Source organism: Oculina patagonica, chromosome 8, assembly GCF_052425735.1.
Source record: "Oculina patagonica isolate OP01 chromosome 8, crgOcupat, whole genome shotgun sequence".
NCBI lineage: Eukaryota > Metazoa > Cnidaria > Anthozoa > Scleractinia > Oculinidae > Oculina > Oculina patagonica.
The window spans coordinates 17,641,886-17,660,498 of record NC_135765.1 but is presented as its reverse complement, the minus strand read 5'-3'; the positions used below and the strand labels follow the sequence as shown (position 1 = coordinate 17,660,498).

General features: G+C 40.6%; 2 protein-coding genes and 1 long non-coding RNA gene across 3 annotated transcripts in view; 1 reads left to right on the top strand and 2 right to left on the bottom strand.

Annotated features, from left to right (window-relative positions):
* Positions 1 to 14,376, bottom strand: part of LOC144662876 (uncharacterized) — a 96,034-nt gene extending 81,658 nt beyond the window's left edge. Inside the window, exon 1 of the long non-coding RNA XR_013572548.1 lies at positions 14,198 to 14,376. This is a non-coding gene — a long non-coding RNA (uncharacterized LOC144662876). The remainder of the gene's footprint in view (positions 1 to 14,197) is intronic.
* Positions 1 to 18,613, top strand: part of LOC144662800 (fibroblast growth factor receptor 1-A-like) — a 254,321-nt gene that overhangs the window by 37,405 nt on the left and 198,303 nt on the right. The window lies entirely within an intron of this gene.
* LOC144662810 (uncharacterized) overlaps positions 14,380 to 18,613 on the bottom strand; it is a 38,421-nt gene continuing 34,187 nt past the window's right edge. Inside the window, exons 8-11 of the mRNA XM_078523756.1 lie at positions 17,259 to 17,378; positions 16,925 to 16,955; positions 16,070 to 16,280; positions 14,380 to 14,597 (exon numbers count right to left, since the gene is read on the bottom strand). Of these exons, the coding sequence (XP_078379882.1) occupies positions 14,475 to 14,597; positions 16,070 to 16,280; positions 16,925 to 16,955; positions 17,259 to 17,378 (485 nt within the window). The 3' untranslated portion in view covers positions 14,380 to 14,474. The remainder of the gene's footprint in view (positions 14,598 to 16,069; positions 16,281 to 16,924; positions 16,956 to 17,258; positions 17,379 to 18,613) is intronic.

Here is an 18,613-nt window from a genome sequence, read left to right as displayed (position 1 = left end):
CAACGTCAACAACAGTCAGAGCGTATTTGTAAACTTTTCGCCCTCGCGGCAGTTTGTCGTGTGGCAGAAAAAGAAGGTCCGCCTGGTGGACCGCGTTAGGGGTAGAAACATCGAATTTTGGACGAGGAACGTATCGTGGTGCCGGAAGGTAGATCTGCCAAAGGGCCTGCTTAACTAGCCACTTTTTTGCGGCATCTTCGGAAACCTTGGCAGCCTCGGCTAATTTTTTTATCGCTGCAATTCCCTTCCAGTAGCCCTGGGGGCTATAGTAGACTTTCGAGATCTTTGCATCCATGCGTATACAAGAAAAAAAAGAAACGTTTAAAGAAACCGAAAGGCAGCGTACCCAAGTGCAAGCGCGCCAGCGCCAACGAACATAAGTTCACCTTGTTTCTGCTGCTCACTTGGCTGATAGAAATCAGAGAACTTGGGTTCTTTCGGAGGAATCATTTGTTTGTCAGGATGTGCCTGGTTGTAGAGTTTGAAAGCGTAGTCTGTGTTCGTAAAGTTTTGTTTCGCTTGCTGTTTGATCTCATTGTTGGTTTCGATCCAGTCGAGAAGCTTCGTGCGGTCGCGAGAGTACTTCGCGTAAGCTGCCTGGTAAGCCTCGAGAGCTTTGTCGTGTCTTTCTTTTTCTTTCAAAGCGGCGTCATCTCCGCCACCCAAAGCTCGAGCAAGATAGTTGCCGCCAATGAAAGCAGCAGCGTTCAAGATAGCTCCGCCAGCCATAATCGCGACGCTTGCCATTTTGTTATTATACTATTCTAATTTTTTTTTAATTGGTTGGGAGAATTTTCTGGTCCTCGAGATACTGTTTAAGTGCAACGCTGCCAGCCATGACGGCTGTGAACTTTACATAGTTCATAAAACTGCTGCTTGGGTCGGATGTGAAGTTTTCTTTTACAACTTTTTTGGCAGCCCAGCCGATTCCGGCGGCAAGGCCAGTGAGAGTCGCGGCATCCATGAGTGTTTTTACGAGTTTGTTGTCAGACATGGCGGTTCAGTATAAAATAATAAAAAATATTCAATTGAAAAATTTTTTTGTTTATTCTTCACCGTTTTGCGAAGCAAAGTTTGCAACTTCTTCACCAGATTCAACTTCTTTTGTTTTTTTTATACCTCTTTTAAAAATTGTATCCTCATCCTTTTGCACCCGAATAGCGGTTTTAACGCAAGTTTTGGAAAATTCAAACCAAAGTAATGCAATACCAGCCATAGCTGCACCTTTAACAAGGCTGTCAAGAATAAAACCAAGGGACATTGTCGGTATAATAAATGAAAAAGAAATGTTCAAAAGAAATTTTTTAATCCATCGGACGGATTCCTCTTTGTTTGCGAGGTCTAATGGCATTTTGGATTGTCGAAGGCGTGTCTGAAGAACGCTTTGCAACCCTTCCAATACTTTCTGCTGTAACGCGCAAAGCGCGGGGTTCCTCTGGGACCCCTGGTGTGTCATCAGTTATAAGAGTTGGCGGAGCTTTAAATGTTGGACTTCTTTTTTCGTTTATAAAGGCTTTTATGTCTTCGCGTTTCACATAAGTTGTAACGATTGCAACGCCGATACCAAGCAAAGATATCCATTGATTTTTGGTGAGACCGCTTGATTGCGGCTGAGCCTCGGGCGGAGCTGGTTCCGTTACGGCCGGTGGTGTTACATTTCGCTTTGCAGCAGCAGATTTCTTTTCCTTTTCTTTTGCAATTATTGCAGCAGCCTCGACAGCAGCTTTTTTCTGTGCTTCACGAGCCTGTTTTGTTTTTTCAGCTGCAAGCTTGCCAGCAGCAACTCGCTTTGGATTTTTGGCAGGCTTTGTTGCTGGAGTTGTTGAAGTAACTTGTTTCTGTTCTTCTTGAGCGATCGGAGTTGGTTCGAGCTCGGCCATTTATAATAAAAAAAAATAATATTTAAATAGAAAATTGCTCAGCAAGATTTTTTGCTAAGCAATTGCTAAGCATTGTTCAGTAATTACTTAGCATTTTCTTAGCATTGCTCAGAAAAATCTTCAGTAGTGTTTGTGTCCGCATCTTTGGAAGCACCTTTGGTTTCGCACAGCGAAGTGTGCGACTTTGTAGCTTCGTTTAAATCAATGTGCTTTGTTGTGATGAGCGCAGCATTTGCAACGGCAAGAAAGCGGCCGCATTTCAAAGCCAGACCGCCTGCCAAAGTGGACAGCTCTTTGCTGATGATGTAGTCGTTTTTGAGTTCCTTCTGATAATCATTGACGTCCTTGATATTTACGGCCATACCAACGACTTTAGTAACAAGAAAAATAAAGCTGTCAATCAAGCTGTCGGTTGTTTTGGATCCAACGTATGCCTCATATCTCTTTAAGTACTTTTCAACTTCTTTATCTGTCAAGCGCTTCACCTGCTCGTGTGTCAGTTGCACACCGATTGCTTCTTTGGCTTTTCCTGTTGAAACAAGGATTGCAAGCTGTTCACGCAAAGCAGGAATGTCAGGGCCTTGAATGAGTGCCATAGCGCTTTCTGTACTTTCTGGTTCAGCTCCTAGCAGTTCCATTACGGAAGCTAATTCTTGTTCACTTGCAGCGCCCTTGACGCTCTCGGGAGGAGAAGTTGCGAACGGGTCAGCCATTTATTACTCTAAAAAATATGTTCAATAAGAAAATTTTGTGCCGTAAGGGTGGCGATGAGAAATGACAAGATGCGAAAACTTATTTTTTTTTAGCTTTAAAATGATTTCTTTGTAATCCTCATGGGCAAGTTCGCCAGCGTAATCCTCAAAGATTGCCTTCGTGGTCTTGGCAGAGGGGGTGTAAAAGAAAACGATTGCCGCAACATTTTCGCGGAATGAGGATGTTATGCTTGTCAATTTTTGAGTTAACACCCATATGCTCAAGCCTGCGTGGCGAGCAGAGAAAGCAAGATTCACCAACTCCCCTGTTCTTCCTTTTACATCTTTCGAAGCAGCACAGTCGTCGAGGATGATAAGCGTGTTCGTACCCTCAAAAAGAAATCTTGAAAGCCTTAACCAAGATTCCACCTCGTGCTGCTCGCAAATGAAAACAAAAAATCGAATATCTTCCTCAGCAAAGCGATAATAAGTCTTGTTGTGCTCGAAAGTCGGGCAGATGAGCACGATGTAGTCAAACTTGCCTCGGAAAGGGCCACAAAGCTGATTGACCACGTATCTTGTTTTTCCTGAGTTCGTTGGTCCCACAATGAGGGCGTTGAAGGGTATATTGGCAGGATCCATCTTCGTTCGTATATGTACCTAAGGTACACTTTTTCAAAGAAAAAATTATAAAAGCACAGATTCTAACTGCCTGCCAAGTATATTCATTTGGGCGTCGCTGATTACGTAAATGTGGCAGTTCAAATTACCTGAGCCGCTTGCTTTCCTCTCTAGCTCAAGCTGGACACCGTCCTTTGTGTTCACAAGGCGCGTGCCGCTTCCGTGCATCGAGTGGTCAGCCATGGAACGCAGATCAATAAGAAGGCCAAACTTGTCTTCTGTGTAAAACTTTTGCAGAGTCATGTGCTGCGTTTTATTTTTTTCTTTCATGTAGAATCTTTTAACTTCTCCCCAAATGTCCATTCCTTCGATGCCGTTGTTGTACAGCATGTTTGGCGAGCCGTTGACAGTGATGCTTACTTTTGTAAGGTCCGGGTTAATGTACTTTTCCGAGCTCCTTGCACCTTTGTTATATTGCTCAATAAATAGGAGCAAGATACCTTTCATGGACCTCCTCTGCGGGTTGACCCTTAGATTTAGACGTGTGTCGGAGCCTTTTGCAAAAGTCACCACTTTAACACGCTGGATGTGGTCGTAAGCGAACTCTTTGCCGCCCGAATAAGCGCTGAACGCTTCATCTGCAATTTCCTCGCTTCTTATCATCTCGTACTCCAGCTGGATGTTTGTCAACTTGTATTTTAGTTTTGTTGTATCTGAGCCTCTGACCACATGTTCGGCTGCCGCGAGCTTCAGTTCGAACACAAGATCGTTGTATAGTGCCTGAGGATAAAATGCCCCATGGTCAGTTAAAATCTGGTGATCCAGGCGGATGCGGTATTTATTTCCATATATCTCATTCAGCTTTTTTTCTGCGTCCACACCTGAAGTTTTCTTATCGCCAGCATTTGAGCGAATTTTGTTAAGGTCCTCGCTCTGAATGCCCTCTGGCACCCTGTCGTCGCGCTCCTCCTGCGAAAGGAAAAAATCCTCAAATATTTTGTAGATGTCATAGCCAACCGTGTCCTGCACGACGGTGCCTTCGTACTTTACAACAAAATCGTCGACCAGAGCTCGGCTGACGTTGTCAACCAGAAAGTTGTTGGCATGGCCTCCGCTCAAGTCGATGTTGAAGCGCAGCGCCAGCGAGCCGGGCACAATGACCTCGTTTTCGTTCAGCTTGGGCACTGAAACATACAACGTTTCCTCTGGATTGGCTTCTGTGCGGTCAAAAGTGATTCGTTTTACCGCGCGCTCGGCTTTCAGTGCGCCGAGTATTTTCTCTGTGCGTCCCGGTCGAAGGTTTTCTTGAACAGCAGCCATCTCTCGATTGGTTTTATTGTTAAATTGAAAAGTTTAATTTGAAAATATATATAAATTACGTGATGGCGGAAGGTGGTGGTGAGTTTGGATACGAGGACCATGATTTGGACCGAGATCTTGACCACAACAGTGATAACGATGATGAAGAGGAACAAGAGGTCGACACAACCCGACCATTTCAGCCCGGGGAGGCATCCACACCCTACCATGGGGGTGAACAACATGAAATGCAAACGATGCAGCACGAACAGAGCGGGCTGCCAGACACATCCTACGAAGAAACACCTTTGCTTGACAGTGCGCAATCAATGAGCAAAAAAGCATGGAAGTCTCTAAAAGGGGTGTTTCCAGAAAGCTCATCAACAAATCTTGAAGCTTCTTACAGTCTAAAGGGCAGATTACAAGTAAAAATGGCCGGAGCTGGTAAAAAATTATATGACCTTTTCACCACCAAAAGGGGTACAGGTGGTAAACAACAGCTAAATCCAAGTCTTACAAAAGAAATCAGGAAAGAACTTGGACCAATGGCACAAGAACTTATTGAGAAAGAAAATGAAGAAATACGAGAAACCAATAGAAGATTAAGAGAATCTGAAATCCAAGTTCAAGAGTCCCAAAAAATCGCATCAGAAAAAGAAAAAGCCATCGAAGAAGTAGAAAAAAAAAGAATAAAAATCGAGCGAAATAACGCCATTATTGATCAACTTGGGTCAGCTGTTGAAAATAAATCAGAAGTAGAAAGACTTAAGCTATTAAATAAAAATCTTGAAGCTGATGTAAAAAACTCAGAAAAAGAAGTTGCTGCTCTTGAAAAACTGGCAAAAGATAAGGCAAAAGAACAAAAAAAAGGCGACCAACTAAGGGCAGTCCGCGCTGCCCAAGAGAGCAAAAGAAACACTTTGGAAGAAAATCTCAACAACACAAAAGGGTTGGATGATTTAAAAGAAAAAGAAGCCGAGATAAAACAACAAAACGAGGAAGACAAAAAAATTATTGAAGATGATAATGCCTCGCCATCTGAAAAACAAGCAGCGGAAGACAGAGTCGCAGAAAGAACCGAGGAGCTCGGGCGTTTGCAAACGCAGATTGCAGAAAGAGAAAGGGCGCTTCCACTTCGTGAGAGGATCAAAGAGATCTTCAAAAAATATGGCGTGACAGTAACAGCAATACTTCTTGCTGCTGGTGTCACGATTGGTTCTGTTATTGGAACAATTACAAACGCGTTGAAGGCAACCGGCAAAGCGTTGGGGAAAGGCCTAAGTGATATTGGCTCAAAGGTAGCATCAGCTCTGCCTGGTCTCATTGGCTCGATTGCGAAATTTCTTTTCAAAACCGCTGGTCAAGTAATTGGATTTCTTGCAGAGCACACCTGGCTGCTTATCCTTGCTGTGGTTGCTTTTCTTGTTGAAAAATACATCAAAAAGAGACGTTAACGCATAAGGGTGTAGAGCAAAGCTGCTGCTCCAACCGCGCCAACAGCGACAGTTGCTTTGTTTATTTCGTGTGAATCATTGGCTACGGCCTTCGTAGCTTTAGCGCTTTGCGCGTTGCCGTCCTTTGGACGGGGACCGTAAAGGTCCCTAGCTGGTGTTTCAGCAGCGCTTGCGTCGGGTGTCCAATTTTTTTTTGCTGTGGCGCTCTTGTGTATAGGATTTGAAGGGTGGCTGTTTGGTGGGTTGATTTTTGATTTTCCTCCCGCCATCAGTTTAAGAGCTGCTTTTTTTGTAGCTTTATTAACCTCATCATTCACTCCTAATTTTATCCCAACAACAGCCTGCTTAAGCTGGTTATTGTAACCAACAACGCTTTCTGTGTTTATCACCATACGAGCGGGCATCAGCCAGGCACCTGGGCAGACTGCAAGGTTAAGCCGAACCTTAGCTTCGTCGATGGCTAATTGGTATCTTTGGACCGACTTTGCCAGATCAGGTTGCCTTATAGCGTCTTCAACCAACACGAGGAACTCACTTTGCGCTTCCTTTGCACGGCCGCCTGTGCCAAGTATGCTACTTCGAACGTTCACCTGCGAACCGAGAATACAGTAGACAAAAGCCTCTATCGACTGGTTTACTCTCGACAAACCTGCCTGAGTAAGCCCTTCAGTGCCGTTAGGACAAAACCAGTCTGCCTGTGCATATGCAGCGTCGTCTGGCTCGATGTATTGAATCAAGTTACCTTTGCTTGCAGTTCCACCTTCATCCGAAAATTTATCGTAATCGGGGTATTTTGCTCCAGTTTTGTTTGGTCCAATGTTAGTAATCCAGATATAAACGTTACCAAGTCCGTGGTTTGCGCCTGTTGTGAAACGGAAATCGCTTGACGGGTCGACACCGAACTCAGCGCATATTCTTTTGTAAGAAGCCACGTCGTACTTGTTGTCGAACTGGCTAAAAGTGGGGTCGCCTGGCAAGGCGCTTACGCTCTGAATTCCCCCCATCTGAAACAATATTCGCCTTATCGTGAAATAAACGTGAAAAAGATAAAAATTACGCACAATCGGTGGCAAGCTAAGAGATGAGTGCTCTTCATCGAAAATATCTCGACTTATACCGCAGCCTGTTGTCGCGCACCATACCGCAAAGTTAAGTTGCTGTGGCCAATAGCCCATATTTTGGCTAGCAAGCCACCTTTTTGACTCTTTTCCTGATGTATGCTTCAGTTTTGTTTTTTGAAAAATCTCTCTTAATTTCGTTGTGAAATATTGGTCTGGTGTGACGTAGATGTTTATTTGGCTGTTAAATATTTTTTTCAAACTCGGTGCGGCTTCGTGAAATCCAACCGCGGGAATTGGCAAAGATGAGCCTTTTGCGCCGCTTGGTGACAGCTGTTGTGGAAAACCGCCTGAAATTTGATTCACCCCCAGTGCTTTTTTCATCTCTGGGCTCCAATATTTGCTGTCAGAGCCAAAAACATTTATCAAATGGCCTTGCCCTGCCTTGTAATAAATGTCTGCCGTTGCTGTGTGGTTGTACGCGAACTCAACCTGTGCAACAAATTTTGTTCGGTCAGCGTTTGGATATTTTGCAAGAAAAGGTTTCCATGCATTGTCTTTTGCCGCTTTAGAAATTGTAGTTGCTTCTGGGGTTTTCATCCACTTCATAAAACCTCTTGTTTTTGCATCCATGGTCCTCTTTTATATTAAACATTTTTTATTTTTATTTAATATAAAAATGGTTGTGCTGACTGTTACCACAAAAGAAAATCCGAACACTGTTTATTTTGACCAGCCTATTCCAAAACCAAGCTATATCCGGCTTTTAAGTTGTTCTCTTTACAACAGCTGGAATAGTTTGGAAAAGGATGGAATAGTTTTTTATAAACAAGTGAACAAGGAAGAGAAGGCGCGTTATATACGGCAAGGAAACTTCTCACTCGATGACATTGGGAGTATTTTTGAAAAAGGATTTCCAGAGAAAAACATGTTTTCTGTAACAAAAGGCATTGCAGGCCGTTCATTGATAATAAAAGCAAAAGAGCCCAATTTAAAAGCTTTTGGGCTGAACGAAAGTCTTATTAAGTTCTTTAATTTGCCTGGGTTTGAGAATTACGCAAGTATTGAAAAGGAATTTTTTAAAACAATTGAGGTAAATAATGTTTCAAATCCTAAAAATTACTTCATCAACTGTGACCTTATCGACAAGCAACAAAGCTTGCTAAATGGTAAGCCATCAAGCCTTTTAGCGTTTTTTGACATACGTGGAAAACCGTATGAAAAAGTTTATTACCAAAATACACATTTTAACGTCTTGCGCGACGTTTCTGCTGAAGAAAATGTATCATCTCTGACTCTTTCGATTAGAGATGAGAATGGAAAGCCATTCGATTTTAACGGCACAAATCTTACATATGAGTTGGAATTGAATTAAATTAAATACAAAAATAACTTTTATGTATACGAGACCATGTCATCTGCTAATGTTCTCCCGAGTGCCCCTGCTTATGGTGATCGCGAAGAAAACAGCGTAAAACAAACACTGTATCCCGCTTTGCCAAATCAACCAGAAAACTTTAGGTTAACAAAAATCAATCAAATTTGTTCAGAATTTGACAAAGAAGTTGCAAAATACCGAGCTGTTTTGAAAAAGTATAAAAAGGTGAAGTCTTTTTTTCATTATTCCGCAATTTCAATGGGTGGTTTGTCCAGTGTTCTCTCTGCTTCCAGCCTTGGAACAGCGGTAACAGTCGTTGGTTTGCCGGTAAGCGTTCCTCTCGCAGCATGTGCTGCAATTACAGGCGTTTTGTCAGCCGCTTTCACTGGAGCGAGCAAAAAACTTGAACCAAAAATTATGAAAAATAATGAAATTACTTCCCTTGCTGTTGCCAAACGTGAAACTGTCAATAGACTTGTTTCTGCCGCTCTCATTGACAATAAAGTTGATGACAAAGAGTTTCAAATTATTTTGGATGAATATTCTCGTTACATGGCCCTCAAAGAGACTGTTCGCATGCACCTTACAAAAAATTTAAGCCAAAAAAAGTCATCCCCACAGCCTGACATTGAGAAACTGAGACAGGAAATTCGACAAGAAGAATTAGATAGGTTAAAAAAAAGAATATCAGCAGAGTCGAAATCAGATTTGAGAAAATAAACACTGGATTTAATCTGAGTGTTCAGAAAAATAAAATTAACGCATGACACAAATCGTGACATTGTGTTACACACAGCGTGACATTGTGTGACACAGAGCGTGACAGTCACGCGTGACGTTGCGTGACAGGTCAAACGAAAGGGCAAAACCCTGGTCGGGGGGTGCTCGTTGGCTGTTTCTTGCCTAGCCCCGGCTAGGACTTTTTCCCCGCCGCTGACAAGGCGGCTGTCCCACATTTTTACCTCTGCCGAGGTTTGAAATCCCGAGGAATTTCTGAGCACCCCCACGTTATCAGTAGGGCCGAGGCGGGTTCACCCAGGGGTATCTCCCACTGAAAGGAGTCCCCCTATACCCCGTAATTCACCATCCGCACAAGCCATTATAACAGGATTCAAGTGGTTGGCCATCCACTACCTCCCTTGACTTCACCAGAATTTGTGAACTAACAAAAAGTTACGGCCGCGTTTACTTATATATAGTTCACTTTGTCACGTTTTTCACTTGTGGTACCCTTTCACCTATTTTGAGCAAGTACGCATGCGCTTTTGGGCATCAGGATGATGTCATCATTAATTAGACACTTGGTAAAGTTTGGTAAATAGGCTAAAATGTTGGTGCTTTTCCAAGCGATTTGCTTTATTTTAACCGAACTTTCTACTCCCGTTTGGCAAAATGAGGTCAGACAGATAACATATCAAGTCGTGGAAGCAATGCTTGAAGCAGAAAAAAAATAAACAGGCCCGATTGAGTCCGATGTTTCGGGAAAGTTCTTTCGATCGATCGTTAAACTTCTGTGATCAAATCCTGTTATTTCTCGATTTCTTCTCTTCGCTTCACTTCGCCAGCTTTTGTGGGGGCACAAAAAATTACAGCGCGTTAACTGAGCGTATTTTTTTTGTAATATCTGTTTTGTTTCGTTTTTTATCGGCCCAAACACTAAATCCTGATTAGGCCGCCATGTTTCTTTCTGCTCGTCCAAGGGCCTGAGAACTAGAAATATGGTTTCCAGGCTCTCTCTGAAAATGTCACGCAACTCACGTAAGTCGCTCGCGATTTTGCGTGCCGCTAGCAGGGCAACCATTTTTTGTGTCTGTAAACGGTCAGAAAAAATGGTTTTAGCGCGTTTAACGTTAGCGAAGGTTTTTTTAATGTTGTTTTCTTTTATAAATAAAAAAAAAAAGTCGCAAGCTTAAACCTTTTTTGTCAATTAAAGGTTCGTCGCCCTAAAGTACAATGGTTGGTTTAAATGATTGGTACGAAGTTCAGTCTGTCGGCTCTTCTTCCGGCAGTTAATTAATTTGTTTACCCATTTTTTTTGCTTTTTCTTTAGTTCCATTTCCACGACTGCTTTCCAGATTTTTTTGTTAGCTTTAGCCAAGATTTGCTTAGCGATTTCAGTTTTTTTTGCCTTAAATTTTCCGGAATTTTTTCAAAATCATAGACATAGTCGTACACTTCTCCTAACCTCAAAAAAGCTTCATGATATTTTGTTAAAGTAAGATAATCTAACGATTTTTTTGGTAAAACTGTCGTTATTGGAACAAATTCTTCGTTTTTTTCACTGTTGGGTAAGTCTTCACTTTTTCCAAAAAGTTCTGGTTTTTTCAGTTTCATACTTTTTTTTAAAGTAAAGTCTCTTTCCAACAATTCTTCAAAAATTTCTTTGCTAAGCTCTTTAGTTTTCAGTTTTGAAATTGCTACAACCAAGTCGTGTATAAATTTTGTCATGTCAACACTTACATATTGTTGTAAATATCGATCAAAAATTTTTTCGTTTTGGATGTAAAACTTTCTCGTTCTCGGTCCTTTTGGTTGAAAAACATCTCTCGTTGGCTCCATTTACCCTGAGGTGTTATTTGTTCAATTGAAAAATAAATCTAGCACACAGGTGGCGCTCTCTGTTGCTGCGGGCCGTTAGAGGTGCCGCCAACGCCTTTTTTGCAACTCGTTTCGCGAGAGGGGTAAGAAAGGCGTCTTGCGTTCCGCACACACATGTAAATTAGGAGTTGTGGACACAAATTGTGACAAGGAGCGAGGCGAGCCCGGGCGAGCCGAGCGAGTTGTCACAATTTGTGCCACAACTCCTAATTTACATGTGTGTGTTCCAAATGTTAAATAAAATAAACCCAGACCAGTTCGTTAATGGCATTAAAAAGAAGTATATTTCATACCAAAATAAAGGATAGACTTAGGCCATCTCATTGTATTTTCCCGTGCCTTGACACATTCTTGCTGGGCTTGCAATTTTCGTTTGGATTCCCAAAATAAACTCAAAACAAAAAGTGGAATATCCAGAAAACAAGTTGTTTCTTGCATATTCAACACGTTCCGGGTAAATTGTACGACTTGTACTCGCTCCGAGCCAAACGGTCGAATAACACAAAAACACATATTTCACACAAACAGAGCGCGGAATCTGATTCGTAAATATTTTTAAAAAAGGTGAATGATTTAAAAGCTTCATAGCTTCAGGCGAACGATCGCGTGGGTCCGACGTAGTGGTAGTTTTAAATAGCTTGTATATATCCAAGTGGTCTTTGGTTTTGCTATGTGATTATTCAGCCCTCTCTCTGGTAAAACACTCGAATGAAACAAAATTATACATTTCACTCTAAGAGTGTTCATGTTAAACGAGTGATCGCTTGTAAACATCAAATCTTGCGTGACCGTGACAAAGGAACTGGCTAGGCCGCGTGGGTCTGCTGCGCACGGTTAATAACTGTTTTATGACTCCAGTGAATTGCAATCAATAATTAGCCTGGTGTAAGTTTACAAGCATCAAATAAGAACTGCCCCTCCCAGACCTATTTCTTCCTGCCAGTTCCTTTTGGAAATAAGAATGTTGTACCTGTACCAACCACGTTGTCCCTTTAGATCGGATTGGAATATAAGTGAAGTCCGCGAGGAGATGGGACCTTAACTCTTATCTGTAAATAGGATGCGTCTTTTTGTACATGAAGGCTAGGGCCGTACCTAGCGTGGGGCAGAAAAACTAAAAAAAAAAACAAGAAAACTAAAAAAAGAGAAACTAAAGTAAAAAATGACAGTTTCCATATTTTTACCATTTTCCATAAGACAGTGAAATCAGGTCAACCGGATTAAGCAAGCATTTACTCGTAACCAACCGAAGATTCTTAAAAACGTTAACGATTTCTGTTTGGTTTACTTCCATTTTGAATTTTCTCCCTTTTTACGACTGAATTTTCAATGAAGGAGTATAGTGGGTAGCCCGACTTCACTCACATGAGTGGTCGGTTGGTTGGTTGGTCCATCAGCTGTGAATATTTTAATAAGAGAAGTAAGAGTGCAGCAAGACGGCCGTAATAAGGCTATTTTTTAAGGTTTAACAAGGAAGACAAAAGCAAAGAAACAAAATGCGGCTGAAAGTTATGTGTGGAAGGTACTTGACCGCCGAAAAAGTGGACATTAAGAGCCGCAAAAGCGATGCAACATGCTTTATTTGCATGCGTTACAGCTGCTTGTAACGCATGCATGAAACGGACACTCGCGCATTCATACTAAATATAGAAGATTCCTCGCATAACATAACTTCCTATTGCAAAGATAACGCCGGAATTTTCAAATACGATAAACAAGTTTATCTTCCACATTAAGAGCCGCAAAAGTGATGCACCGATCGATCTCTTTCGTAAACTTACCTGAATCAGTCTATATGTTCTGATATATTTATTTACAGCGTTATTACTTTACGGCTTACATGTAAATGCTTTTATTCTCCAATGTATACAGGAGCGATAGAATAAACAAACCATTTTAGTGCTGCGGGGTAAAAACAGAAAAAAAGGAAAAAAGGAACAGACACTTCTGGGTTTTGATCTCACGACCTCTCACACTCCATTCTGAAACCTACACCTGAGCTAATCCGACAATCACTGTCACGTAAAATGAAAAGATCTTATATTAATGTAATAGACATTGTGGGGTCAACCGCCGATTGTCTGCAATTGTCACGCATGTTTGCTCATTTTTGGCTTTTTAATTGCATCAAAGAAATGTTTGAACATCCGGATCTGCCGCTCATATATATTCAAGATATGAAAACCAAACGTAAAACTTGGTGAAAAAAATTCAGTCGTGGCTCGAAGAGGCTTTGATTTAACCAATCTATGACTGACTGACTGATAGAAAATCTAAATACTTGAATCACGCAATGGTGCACTTAAAAAAAATAAAAAATAAAAAAAACATTTATTTAAGAAAATACTAATGCAAATATTCGCCGAAATTCACTAAACCTGAGGCGAATAATTGTTTTACTCTAATTGTCAGAGGTGAATATCAAGAACTATAAAAATAAAGAACTAAAACAAGGAAACAACAAACACAAGTGCTCGCTTGAATTCGTGTAAACAAGTTCAATCCATCGATTTTAAATCAGAATTTCAATTAAGTTTTAATGGTATAAATCCTCATGAGTAGCTCTGATCTAAAGAGAACTGAGTTTATTGACACTTTGTTTATTGGCACTTTATTGTCACTGAAAAGCCCCGTAAGGGGAGTGTCAAATTAAAGTATTGTATTGTGTTGAGTTTCTTGAGCCGGCGTTTGATCTCCTAAATCACTGTCCTTAGCACCAATTCTAATGTCTTGAGAACCATCTTTTGTAGATATTTCCGGTTAGCTATTTTTCTACATCCATCTCTAGGCATCGTCTTTCGACGTGCTGTTTGAAATGAGCCAATCAAAATTGACCCCTACCGATGATGGTTTCATTCAAATGGACCCACAATTTCAGGTCACGCTAATGGGCTGTGATGGGCGGATTTCGATCCGTCTCGTTTATTTAACACGTCGAAAGATGGATGTCGACGGAAAGCCGCCATGAACGTAACACTGAAAGCGGGTCTCATAACCATAAATCTTTTTATGCTCTGCGGGCGTACTTTTGTTGTATTTCGTTTTGTCAGAGGGTTACAAGTTTTGCAATGCTATCGCCTTCCCATATTCTAATCACCGGCAGGTTCTTTACCCAAACCAGGACAATTGTTTTTTAATTTTAGACCTTACTTTACTTACTTACTGCCCTATACGCCATCGGCGCTAAGGGCAGCAAAAAATTTTTAGACCTATTCACCTACATGTACCAGCTGTCGGTGCAATTAAAACTGTAGGAAAGACAAACAAGAAAAAAAAAGTTAAAAAATGTAAAAGCTACCCACTTGCACCAGCAGGAAGCTTTCACTTGAATGCAGTTAATTTATATTTACAGTAATTATTATAATTATCAGGTATTACTTCTTAATTGACATTTTTATAGGCATATTCTACGAATCTGTTTTTGTTTTACAGCTATAGTACAACCGCTTGCCTTTAAAATAAGTGAAGTCTAACTCGGTACACGTGGCTGAAATTTACATTGCGTTCAAGTCCGCGTACTGAGTCTCAGTATCACGGGAGGTTGAAGGCCTCGGCGTGCCTTGTGGTCTTGGGAATTCAGCAAGTTCAGCATACTGAACTTCTCCTGGCTTGGGTTTCTATGAGAAAAATATCAATCGATGCATCAATTCCATAGTAAATCTAACAGTTGGTTTTCTCTTAGGGAGACTACTGTAGTGTGATGTTTCTTATTGTTGTTGATCCTTAAGGCCAATTTACACAGGCGATTTTTGTGGCGAGTTTTTGCGGCGATGGTAAATCGCGCGTGTAATATAAACTAACTGCGATTTCACACGAAATCGGCACTATTTCGAACTTGCTCGAATTTAGACGCGATTTACCGGAGACTCTTTCTTTCCATTGGAGTGTGACAAAACCTACTTTGACGTACACCCAAGGGTGTTTTGTCGCAGACATGGCTGGCGTTGCTTTCATTTCGCCTTTAGAAAAGTCTCCAAAATACCGAAAGCTCCAAAGGAAGCAAGAAAACTGCTTTTCGATAAAACAAGCTCTTTATCAAACTTTCATGTATTTGCAACCGTATTCAAAGAGATTTATTTGCTTACAAATTCAATAATAAGATAACACAAGATAACATATTGTGCCCAAGGGCAAAAGCTGAGGTATCAAATGTTTTGAAATTACATCAAGAGCAAAAAGAAATTGCCGGCCTTTATAGAGCGACCAGCCAGACTCATGGTGCTGCGCATACTTGCTACCAAAAAAACACTTTCAATATTTGATTATAATGGTATAAGCAGCTTTGGGTTCGATTTCCACTTTTGAACATAACAACAGTATTACTGACAATGGCAATGAAACAATTTTTTTCAGCTTTTCTCGTAGCTCCTCCTTCTTCTTATTGTCTGACAATGGGCTTTTACTTTTGTTGAGCACTCCGTAAAATTTGCTACGATATTGTTGTGATACTTTAAGCTTTTTTTTGCTTGCTTATGGAAAAAATACACTCGAATGGAAATGTTGATGTCACGCAAAAGGCAAACGACTTTGCTTTGAATCATTCTATGGCAGTTTGTTTGTTTGTTTGGAGGCAGCGTGGCGTAGCGGTTAGGGCGCTGGACTGGTCCCGGGTTTAAATCCTCCTCCCCCCGTTGCATGGATTTGTGTTCGGTTGCCAGGATTCAATTCCTCCACGCTTTTTACATTGTAAATAATCAACTGGTCAGCCCTCAAACCATTTGGATTTTTAACAAGTTTCTGTTCATTTACAATGTTTGTTAATTAAGTGTCCTAAATTAGCACAGTAGTGCTAAATACCTTGAATCTTAAATTAAATTGATTTATATATTTTATTTCATTAAACACGACTGATCTTCCCCTCAGTAAAGCCGTGTTTATTACTCATTGATGACCAACACCTACAAGTATCAGAACACTGGCATATTCGAGGAATAGGAAAAGGCCTTAGCACCAAGTTAAAACTGCCTGACACCACAACACACCTCTAGTAGCATAAATTATTTTGCAGCCATATACCTTAATCACAAAACCCTCACAAAGCCAAACACTAATTACAGAGTATGTCTGACACTTCTACTTATACAAGTACCTTCTTCCTCTTTTCATTTTTCGATTTGTCCACAGCTGCATACGACACTGTCGGATTCACTTCGAGCACTTCTCCTTTTCCTTTCTTAGTGGATTCCTCAACAGTGTCACAAGTCACTGGGGGCACTGAAGACGGACTGACAACTGTAGAGTTAGGTTCCGGAAGAACATATCCCCGGTTGACATCGGCATAATCTTCCTCAGCGTTTTCTCTACAACAATAATTCACTTTATTATACATACTTGTTATTAATTAGGTTCAAGTTCCATACTGTAAGGAACGGACCGAGTTTTTCCTGTTTATTTATGACCAAAGGGCAAAGCCCGGGGGGTAAAAGTCGACGAGAGAAAAACAAGGATCCGTATAATTATTACAGTATGGAACGAGAAAAAAATGATTTATCATTTGACCTGTTAGTATGGCCCCACGCGCAACTTGAAAACCATTGAAACTGTCCCGTATGAGGGCTGTACGCGTCGATTTGACAGGGATGGATGCCGTACGGCCCTACTAGAAATGCGTATGGCCCCACCACTGCCGCGAGATGCAGAAAATGGAACAAAAGTAAAGATAATTATGAGCCATAGTGTGCTTAAATTTACTATTGAGGCCCCGTCCACACTGACCCGGGTAGTAAAGAAAGAGAAATTTGAAAATGCCGCTTAGATTGTTTCCCGTCCACATTAACCCGGTTAAATTTGAAATACGTTCATAGCACGCAGAGTTACAACAGATGCACAGAGCTATATGTGTCCATGTATGTACGTGGGCTTTATAACAGTGACCTTTTTCCATTAAAATTATTATTATTAGGCAAAAACATAACAATCTGTAGCAGACCGTAAAAACACTTACGTTGAGTTTACTTGAGACTCACTGTTGTGGACTTCTCAGCAAAAGCAAAACATATAAAACGACATGAGAAAGACATTTTTTGAGTCATTGTCAGTGACAAAATTTATATAAAAACATAGTTCAATGGAATTCTACTAAAATAACAAACTAAGCACAGTAAAATTGCAAAATCGGAAACATGTTCACCCGGAAAAAAACCCTTCCAAGAGAGCATCGATCTTTAATCCACATGCTACTTTTTTACTGCTGTTTAATGTCACTGAATGCAAGGAAACCCAGACATATTACCTGTAGGATTTGAAGAGTATTTCCTTGGTAAATTTAAAACACTTACCCCCAGTGTACCTCCTATAAAACTTCCTTTTCTTGTACACACGCCAAGTTATGACAGCAACAACACATAGTACAGCAAGTGATCCTAAGACCGCACCAACGATAATCCAGGTCTTCTCGCCTTCAAAATGTAAATATCCATCAACATTTACATGAATAAGTGTTTTTAAACACTTAAAAGGTTGAAAATGTCTTACACCTGGACTTTACATGGGCAATTTATTTTGACAAATATATTTGATCGTGTTGATGGCACAACAATAATTTGTCCGGCAACAGTTTAAAGTTTAGTGCGCCAGTTATGAAACTGGACAGCAGATACGCAATGCTGTCGCAATATTTACCACATTTTATGTAACGAGTCGTCCACACGAGTAATGTTTCGTATGTAACATAAAAGTTAACACGCCAACGTCTAAGCAAATAATGATATTTGTCACATAAAAATTTACAGTTTTCCTCGTCCACACGAGCAAATTAAACTAGTTTTCATTTAAAAACTGTGGCATAAAAATAGCTCGTGTAAACTGGCCTATATTCCTTCACAAATCAAACATCACTGTGGCTAATCTTGGGTGCTTACCATTTAGCCAAAAATCCCGTAAAACCATCGCAAAACTTTGTACCATTAGTTATTTTCTCTCGTTTCAAGTCTCCCATCAAAAACAATAAACAATAACAAAGGAAAACAATAACAAGGAACTGATTGGTTTGCTGATTTTGAAAAAAAAAGATAATTCAACCGGTCAATTCCGTCAAATGGTAAACACCCCTTGATTTAAGAAAAGTACTCATGGTTTATATATTTATTTTTGCAGATTTTTGTAAAAACCCCTTTATCAGTTTTACTCCAAACATGTCCAAATTTATGAAAACAATGAGTGTGTAACGGTTAACCAGAGACTAAATGGCTTTTTTATTGTTCTCGATTAAAACATATAAAGAAGTCCCCTATCACCATGACACTAACACAATAGCGATGGAGCTGGCTTGAACATGTCCACTAGAATCGGATCAGCATTAAAAATACTGCGCTGAGATAGACACCAGTTGTCAAAGAAGAAAACATGGTGGACAACAAAAAAACAAGAATCAGGAAGGGATATGGGGTGATGTTTAGGGTGAAGCTGGGAAGGACTGCATACTGAAGACAAAAACTGGAAATTACTTGTCTCAGCATTGTACCATACGACATAAAGAGGACACTCATATTAGTACATGAGCCGGCAGAAGCATTCATGTTTGTCTCTCTTCGACATTGAAAACAAAAATACTCTGAAACAAATTAATCTAGCAAGGATTTTATGTAAAAGACAATGCAAATTCAGAATATGGGCATAGTTGGTAGTTGCTGTA